Raw genomic sequence first — 9,217 nt, forward strand, 5'->3', positions numbered from 1 at the left:
GGATTTCTTGGCTCAAAGAAAATGCAGTTCTGTAAGGGGGTAGTCATTGGGGACTGCATCATGGTGTGTAAAACCTGGTGTGAAACAGTGGAAACTCTTCTAAAGGAATGGGCTGTTGGTTCTCTTACAGATCTGCAGCCTGATGGGGTTTATCAGCACAGAGGGAATCATCCTCAGAAGATACTGCTCTTCCTGTTCTCTTGAAACTGAGCTTTACACCAAACATCTTTGTTTTGCTTCCAATGTTTGGCATTCCCTTGTTAAATTAAATTGAACTCCTCATTTAATTTCATGATTTCTTGTGATCTCTTTTATTTGATCCATGTGCCTTGTAAAAAAAACCTGTGGAAATGTTAATGAAAATGAAAATAAAAGTTTCATTTTTTCACTGGTGTTCTTTGATTTAATGAAAACATGCAGAAATGTAAACCTCCCTGAAGCCCTGTTCTTCTTCAGGTTCTGTTTTGTGTTTATTTTAAATTTTATTTACACCACTGGAATGCAAATGCTGCTATTAAAGTTTGCTGTATTTATTTCACAGAAAATACACTTTAATTTATTAAGAAATGTATATTTTAATAATGATACCATTTGTTATCATTAATGTGTTAGAATAATTACCAAGTCTTCTCACAGAGAGTTTAATCAATTTTATAAAAGTTTTTGAAAACAGTAGACTTACTCATAAAAGGCTTCTGAGCGAAGAATAAAACTTTTATAGTTGTTATAAAAAAATAAAAAGAGGTACTTTAATGAGTGAAATAATCTTAAAAGTGATTCAATGTGCAGCTAATGTTACTTCACCAAAGCTGTGTACGCAGTGATGTACTGGGTATTTTCTTCTTTGTGTCTCTTGAATCCATTAAATGGTCAGGAGTGTTCTTGTCTCTGAGATGTTAGAAATTTGAGCTGATATTTTTAAATCTATGCCCATTTTTCAGGTAAGGAAGATGGTAAATTCTGTAAGAAGGTGACTGTCAGGATGACCATCCGCAAGAACGACTGCAGGAGTAACACACCAGTAAGTAGAAAGCCATTGTGACTTCTTTCTATAGAAGAGAAAAATTTTGAGCAGTTAAAAAAAGGAAGAAAGGGAACTCAGGTTCCACAAGACCACTGTCTCCATCTCTGTTGCAGAGGCAGAGGTTTCTGTGTTTCACAGAGCTGTTTTAATGCTTCCCTACATTCTCAGCAATAATCTTCTCAATAACTAAAAAAGGAGGCTGCTTCTTTTATTGTGTGTGCATTTAGGTGCATGCCAATTTAGTCTTATTTCACCCCATACTGCAGTTACTCTATGCAAATTAACTATTAAAACTGAACCTTGCCCTGATACTCTACAGCTAAAACAACTGCAGATGTGTGTAATTTTTCATCTGCCCAGGGACGGTGTTTGAATGCCAACTTCATGAAGAAAGGAATCCTGGCTCCTGAAAGCTTTTTTTAGGCAGCAGCGTGAGCACACTGTGAAATGTGAAGGAAGAATGAGGCACTATCTGTGTGTCTATCAAAGGATTTAGTGTTGGAGGACACCGACCATGTCCTGCTGAGCAGTGAGACTGACTGAGAGCAGCAGCAAGGGCGCAGACAAACGTCTCATGTGCGATGTGCAAGAGCGCCTGGAAAAGCTGTAATAAAAGAGAGTAGGGAAACAGCTGTAGCCTCTAAAATGACTCCAAGAGTACATTTAGTAGAGTAAGCTGTTGAGCAGCCAGGAAATTTACTCTCAGTGTTTCATTGAACAGAAACACAAATCCTGACTATTAAATTTGAAAAAAAAATATCAGATTCTTAAGCCTATTTGTCTTACAGTCTACATTACACATTTGGTGTCGTTAGTAGTAATTCCCCTCGGCTTTCCAAAGGATTGGTTCTTTTATTCCTCCTTGCTGATACCCAGTATAGCAACATTGCATCAGTGTATCTCTGAAATGAATACTGCAGGGAGCTGTGGAAAGAACATTTGGTGCTGTGTTCAAGCCAAGGTTGTTATGAATACTTTAAAATTCAAACCTGAAATTGCTTGTTTGTTAAAATAGTGCAAATCTGTTACTGAAATTGACAGAAAACTCATCATTAACATCAGTAATACTGACATTGAAACCTGTCTGGGCAGTGCACATCAGAGGTAATTCCAGATGTAATGGGATTTCATAAGAGGGTAGAAGAAATACATCCACGTTTCTCACTGCTTTGCTATTGGATTTGCGTGCCTGTTGTCCTCAGAGTTCCTTGAGAACCCCCAACTCTCCTGCCTGCTCCCATTTGTTAATCACTGCCTGTGTGTTGCCAGGTGAACATCGTTTCGTGTGATGGGAAGTGCCCCTCTGCCAGCATTTACAACTACAACATCAACACCTACGCCCGGTTCTGCAAGTGCTGCAGGGAGCTGGGGCTGCAGAGGAGGACTGTGCAGCTGTACTGCACCAGCAACTCCACCTGGGTCAGCTACTCCATCCAAGAGCCCACTGACTGCTCTTGCCAGTGGTCTTAAAAGTAGAGAAAGAAAGCAGCAAGCCCTGCTGCTCACAGCGTAATTTTATGGTAGTTTATCTATTAATAACACAATAGCCAATCCCCTTAATGTCACCAGTTTACTGCTAAAGACCACAAATACATTTGGACTCTCCTAAATTTCTGAAAAGTGCCTTTGCATCATTTGTATTATGATTTGTCTTCATTTTCATTCACAGGGATTGTTTTAAGGGTTCTTGTGATATGTGCCAACATAAAAGGTGATTTACATTAGTGACATCTAAAGAGCAAGAGCACCATATGTTTTGTTCTGCAAGGCTGATCCACCCTTTGTCAAGCCCCCATTCCAGTTTTACATCATTGCCTGACTTACCTGGCAGCAGGTCACTGCTTTGAAAGCATTTTAATTATGCAAGTGTGTTTAGTGTCTTTTAAGAAAAATTCTTTGGACAACATGAGAAGAATTTTCAGTTTAAATCATATTCCTGTTGCTAAGTAGAGCATGTATAAGAAATTCAATGTAGGATTTATTTTTTTTTTAGTCAGGGAAACGTTATTCATACTGATAACTGTATGTAACACTCCCTGTGAATCATTTCAGTTTTTCTAATGTGTTTTATATTGTAGTGAAAAGCATTATGGCAAGCATGTGTTCATGGAACAGATCTGCTGTCTTTAGGCTATCTAGATTAGCCATTAGTCACTTTATCTTTCTGCTAAACAATATGACATAAACTGGAAATACACAGATTTAAAAAGTGAAAACCTTTTTATATTCCTTTTTATAGGTATAACTTAAATGAAAACTTTCATCTTATGAAATGAAACCATACTTAAATTGTCTCTTTAGAATGAACATTGTTTAACACTAATTTTAAAGATGTGAAAGTTCATTAGGAAAAAGAAAATGAGGATTATATGTAACTGCCTCAAAGAAAAACAAAATTGAAAATCTTTGTCACCTGTATAGTAGATGCAACTTCTTATGGTAAGTGCTTGAAATTCAAAATGGACAATTGTAAGGTTTGAAATTTCAAAAGCAATTTTTTATGAACTTGAAAAACTAAATTTTTTGTAATGAACTGATTTTTTTCTTCTCTAAGCTCATGTTACTATTCTCTTCTTCTTTAACAAATGCCATTGAGATTAAGCAAAAATTCAGTAGCTGTTGTTTTGTAGATTGAAATTGTAGATAGCATGCAGTGATACACTTGAGATCTTTGAGTAAATAGATCTCAGCACCTCTCTTTGGAAGCTGCTTGTCTGCAGTAAATCCAAAGAAAAATGCATTGTTAAAATCAATCATGTGAACATTTTTGATATTAATTTTGTATACTGTACATTTCATTCTTACAATAACTAATAAAACACAGGAAGTCTTATTTTGTTACAATTAATTTTGCTATCATTGCTAGAGCAGCTTACTGCCATGTGATGAAACACACTCTACTTACTAATTTTCTTATTCAGTGGTGTGCATGGGTAATTTTAGGGTTTACTGACATCACAAGTAGTACATCAAGGAGACGACTTGCTCATGGATTTAAAAAAATCAATATATTTTCCTGATTTCATCACAGTTCACTTTCAGCCTCAGAAATGCAAAATTCATCTATGTAATTTTGTTCAAAACAAAAATTGGAGAACGCCTGTTCATCAAACTGTAACAACACAACTCTGACATTGTCAGATTATTCTGGAAAAACAGAGGGAAAAGAACAGGAATTTCTGCACATATCCTTTCCATATTTTTTCTGAATTTGCCTTCAGTTTGACTGCAATGTGTTTGGACTGTGTTTTGAGTAATTGTTGTGTAGTGATGGTCATCCTTCTGTACGTAGGGCCAAACGTGTCTTTAAGCTCTACCTGCTGTTTGTGCAGTCCCTGATCTCTTTGCAGATGATGTTCCTTTTTCAAAGCTGTCTTCTAAATTACAAGAAGGGACAGAATTTGGGAGAAGTCCATCTTTGGAAATCCAGAGGGAACAAACACTGTTTATAAGGCATTGAGCAGAGTTAAATCCTTGACACCACGTGCTTAAAATTCATGCTTTGGCATTTTCAAAGGAGAAGTTCAAACTTCCTTAGTTTACCAGCTGGCAGATGCCATCCTAGAGGGCTGGAATTAAGAGACACTTCTTTTGCTCTCAGCTGAGATGATAGTTGTGTGAAGTTCGAAATTTCACCACCACGAGGGACAGAACTAGAGCAGGAATTAGGCCAACCAACACTTTTCCCTCTGCTGCAGTGTGGTCCCTCCTCTTGCCACTTGAGCAGAGAGCTGATTGTTTTATCAGCTCAAGGCAGTAACTCTGAGAAGCATTTGAGATCCAGACTTTCTGCTGTTGGTTGAAGAGAAAAGTTAATGCAGGCAGAGAGCAGAAAGCTGACAGTAGTGTGTCTGGTAACCATAATCAAACACTGCTGCTGCTGCTACTTCAGCAGTAAAATTATTAATATTGTGCTAGGTCCCTACTTCTGCTTTTGCAAACTTTAGGCTTATGCTGGGAGAAACAAGGGAAAAGATTCAAACAGCCTCTGACGTGGCAGGGGAAGTCACTTTAATCCTGCCCCTGTGTTAAATTCCTTCACACATCCTCAGCCTATCTGGAGTTGTTCAAAGCCACCCAGGCCCTTACCTTGTGCAGTTGCACAAAGCAGCTCAGCTGGAAAGAGATGTACTCTATCTGTACTTCTACATCTTTGGAAGCCAAAGGAGCTTCCATGGGAGTTTCATCTGACCCTTCCATGCTGGAGGTACTTGGGCTGTAACTATGACTGAGTCCTAAACCAATTTTATTTTCTTTTTATTAAATCCTTTGCTTGAAATTTACCTGCTTCTTAACATTTCTTTGAAAGTCTCAGAACTTTATTCCACCCCAGTAACCCCTGGTCTTCTCACATGTGTTTGCATGCATGGAGTTTCTTCACAAAACTGATTCCCAGTGTTGGGAGGGAATCATCACAGGCTTGTGTTCATTAAATCTAGGAATTAAAACCTTCCTAATGCTAGGGAGTTTCCATCTCTGAATAAAAACTTTGGTATTTGAGTATGGAAACATTGGTTTGTTGTTACAGTGATGATTGCCCATTTTCATCTCATTTAAAAAACTTTTTTTTTTTTTTGTATTACCTCAAGCAAGCTTACCCAGCCTTGATTCACGGGAAAAGATGAGATTTTGCAGCTGGACTCTTGAATATCATGGATGTTGGCCCTTGAGAAAGATCTTTAAGAAGAAATATAATGATATCAATTGTGTTTTCTAAATGCTCACTCTCTGGGGTTATTAGGACATGATCTGGACTCAGGACTCTTGAGTAATGCTTCCTCTAATTAGTGATAGGGCTGCCTGGTGGTTTGGTAAATTAATCTGAGATATTGGCATCTGCTGGGCTGCAGTTTAATGTGAACTATTAGTCACAAGTTAAATAACTTACACCCCCTCAGATAGCTCTCAAGTATGCAGCCCATGAAGTCAGACCAAAATAATTCAAAAAATTTTGCCTTCACTCTTATCTCTGCCCACACCACCATCTCTCTCCCCTCTACAAGTGGCTAGCTATGAATAATTAAAACGAGGTAACAGCTGCTATGCAGATGGTGATTTTTTGGAAAAATCCCCTCTTAGTGTGATGAAGACACCTAACCTCTTCAGAAATAGCACCTGACAGACTGCCATCCCCTCAGATCTGCTTTCTGCATGGACTTCTGACCAAGGCTTTGATCATGTCACCTCACATCAGCTGTTTGTAACACAGATATCTGAATTAGCTCAGGTGCCCAGGCTCCATCCATCACCAAAGAGAGCTGCATCCAGAGAGTGACTCAACCCATCCTAAATAAGTGTCCAAGATTGATATGGTGATTTATCCTCCAGATGTGCCATCTTTCCTTTTCACTGTGGAGACAACCCAGATGGTAAAATATGGTTAGGTAATTTGCTTTTGGACTATTAAAATTAGTTGGAATTAAATTTATCTTTAATGGTTAAAGATACCTCAACAGGCTCAAAAATCAGCTACTCTGATAGTGATTATGGCATATCTTATCTGACAACCAATATTAATGGTAATATTTGGTTTGCATGAAGCTGAATTGAGTGTCCTTTGTCCTGTTTGGTGATTCCTGCATGTTTCCAAGAATACTTACTTTGTGTAACAGCTATAAAACTATCCCTGTATCTCTAGAGCTGCAGAAGGACATCATCATCAGCCAAATCTTCAAGATGGAAAAGCACAGTTGAATTTGCAAAGATGTCATGTGTTTATTTCCATGGCAGTGTCTTCCATTAGCTGGAAAAAATCCATAAGGTGAGTGAATTTAATTTTTTTTTGTTTTGTTTTGTAACCTTTTCATTGTGTAGATATTGGCTTGGGATCTGCAGGTGATTTCTGATCTTGCTTTCTAAGCTTTTGGCTTCCAAGATATCGAAGGTAATGTGATTCCCAGAATTTAATGAAATCTATCTAGGAAATATAAATAAATGTTTATTGTATCTACTTGAGACAACTTTGAATGAAAAAAAAAAAACCCAACAAAAACAACAACAAAAACAACAACAAAAAAGCCCACCATGTTTGATTAAAATCCCTAAAATGTTAAAAATGGTTTTATGGCAAGTTCTTATTTTCAAGTATTTAGTTGAAATACCAATATCTTAGATCCTGACTCTCATCCTTTTAATTTCTACTCTGGAAAAGGAGCAGAAAGGAGATGAGGGATCATGTTTTGACTGAAAACATTTAGGAGGTGTTTTTTCTTCAGATGGGACTGGCAAGCCCAAATATCATGAATTTGTTACGCAGGGCAAAGTGGGAGTCAGTACCTAAGGGAGCCTCTTGGGATTTTCAGCATTAGAGGTGGGGAAAAAGTCCATCCCTTGACAATGAAGGAAAACTGACTTGTCCTGTGGTTACTGATTGCAGTGGGCTTGAGTGCAGCTCTTGTGCAGCATTACTGGAGGTAACATAAGTTTCTCTCTTATCCTATTCATGTGTCATAAGGCTAAAGGCTACAGTTACCTGGGGCCTCCAGGTAACTGTAGTAATGGGAGTCTTTTAATTACCAGTAATTGACGTGAAATGGAAGTTAATATAACCTAGTGCCCTGTAAATGCTGTATTTAAGCTGATCTCTGGAAGGAAATTTACAGCATTTGCACATTTTTTTGTTGGCTCCAAGTCTGGAGAACAAGGGGACGGGAAGGTATCATTTTTAGGCTTTAGATTTGGTCATATTGTAACACTTCCAAATCTTCTGTCAACACTGGCGTGATGCTGCATTCATTAAAAAATGCACGACCTTTTAAAATATCCATCTGTTATATAAATAAAAATAATGCAGCCCTATATTTTTAAGGTATGCTAATCCTGCACGGCCATGGTCTAATTATCAAATGATTTCATGCTACCCTGGTGGCAGGCAACATCCAGACCACTGAACACTTGCTATGGATCTCTCATTAAATCCCTCTTGCACAGTTTCATTCATAAATTTACCATGGCTTTTAAAACAAAATAGTTTGATGCTTATACAGCAATATCAAGTAAGAGCAGTGTGTTTCCAGAATGCAGCAACATTTTTCAGATGCTCCACTTCATGCATGACTGAGTAATGGGTGGCAAACTCTGCTGTTGCTGCCTTTTACCTGGAGTGGAAGCCTTGCTGCTGGCGGGGAGAGCGTGGTGGTTGTGCCCAAAGATGAGATGCCCTGGGTGTCACCTTTGTGGAGCTTGGGCATTCTGCTCTCTGCACCAAGCTTCATTGTGATAGTAGGTGCTGGGTATCAACATTCCTGACCCACACCCTGCTCCTTTCTGGCTACCTTGGAGCTAGCACAGAGGTGCTGGGATGCTCATGGCTCTTGCCTGCTCTGATGTTCTTGCAGCACTATCCTGTGCCTATTCCCAAGTGAAATACAGTGCCTCAGAGTTTTGGAAACATGTCAGGTCAATTTTGGAGAGCCAAAATGCAAGGAAAATTGCGGGTTTGTAGATTGTGTTGTTAATTTGACTTTGGAAAGGCTTGGAAATTACTTGGTGGAAGTGGGTAATGGAAGTGTTTACTTATTTCCATATGGCAATTTTTAACTTTTGAATTCAGTGCAAATGGCTTATTCCTGAGTGACCAGATGATTAACTCCATTTACAGTGGAATTATTAGAAACAGAATTAAAGTATTTGTACAGATTTACCTTAGACTGCAATTTACCCTAAACGATTTCATGCCATCTGTGCCAACTTATTGCCATCTGCTCTTTTACAAGACAGCTTTTGCCGCTTAACAAGAAATCTTCCTTCTGTCTTGTGGCTTGGAGTACTCTGGTAGTATCACTTTCCCTGGGCTTGCACCACCCCTCGTTGTGTGCTTTTTAAAGCAGTATGAACCCCATAGCTCTGTTTCCCTTGATGTCTCAAAGCACTGCTGGGCTGGAAATAAAGAGAATTGTTTCTGCCTCTGTGTGAGGGCTGGTAGAGAGCCAGGTAGCTGGACATGAGTCGTGGGGGTGACAGTGAAGAGCCTGTGACCCACCAAGGATAAATCAAAGCACCCTCAGCAAATTTGGAGATGACATCAAGCTGGGTGGGGTGGTTGGCACACATGAAGGACAGGAGACCACCCAGAGGGACCTGGGCAAGCTCGAGAAGCTGGTCCATGGGAACCTCATGGGGTTTGACAAGACCAAGTGCTGGGGCTGCTCCTGGATCAGGACAGCCCCTGGTACCAGCACAGGCTGGGGATGA

General features: G+C 39.1%; 1 protein-coding gene across 1 annotated transcript in view; it reads left to right on the forward strand.

The window, feature by feature from the left end:
* OTOG (otogelin) overlaps positions 1-3,381 on the forward strand; it is a 94,169-nt gene extending 90,788 nt beyond the window's left edge. Inside the window, exons 55-56 of the mRNA XM_063158571.1 lie at positions 942-1,021; positions 2,294-3,381. Coding sequence (XP_063014641.1) covers positions 942-1,021; positions 2,294-2,494 — 281 coding nt within the window. The 3' untranslated portion in view covers positions 2,495-3,381. The remainder of the gene's footprint in view (positions 1-941; positions 1,022-2,293) is intronic.
* Positions 3,382-9,217: the final 5,836 nt, after the last annotated feature.

The sequence above is a fragment of the Melospiza melodia genome, chromosome 6, assembly GCF_035770615.1.
Source record: "Melospiza melodia melodia isolate bMelMel2 chromosome 6, bMelMel2.pri, whole genome shotgun sequence".
NCBI lineage: Eukaryota > Metazoa > Chordata > Aves > Passeriformes > Passerellidae > Melospiza > Melospiza melodia.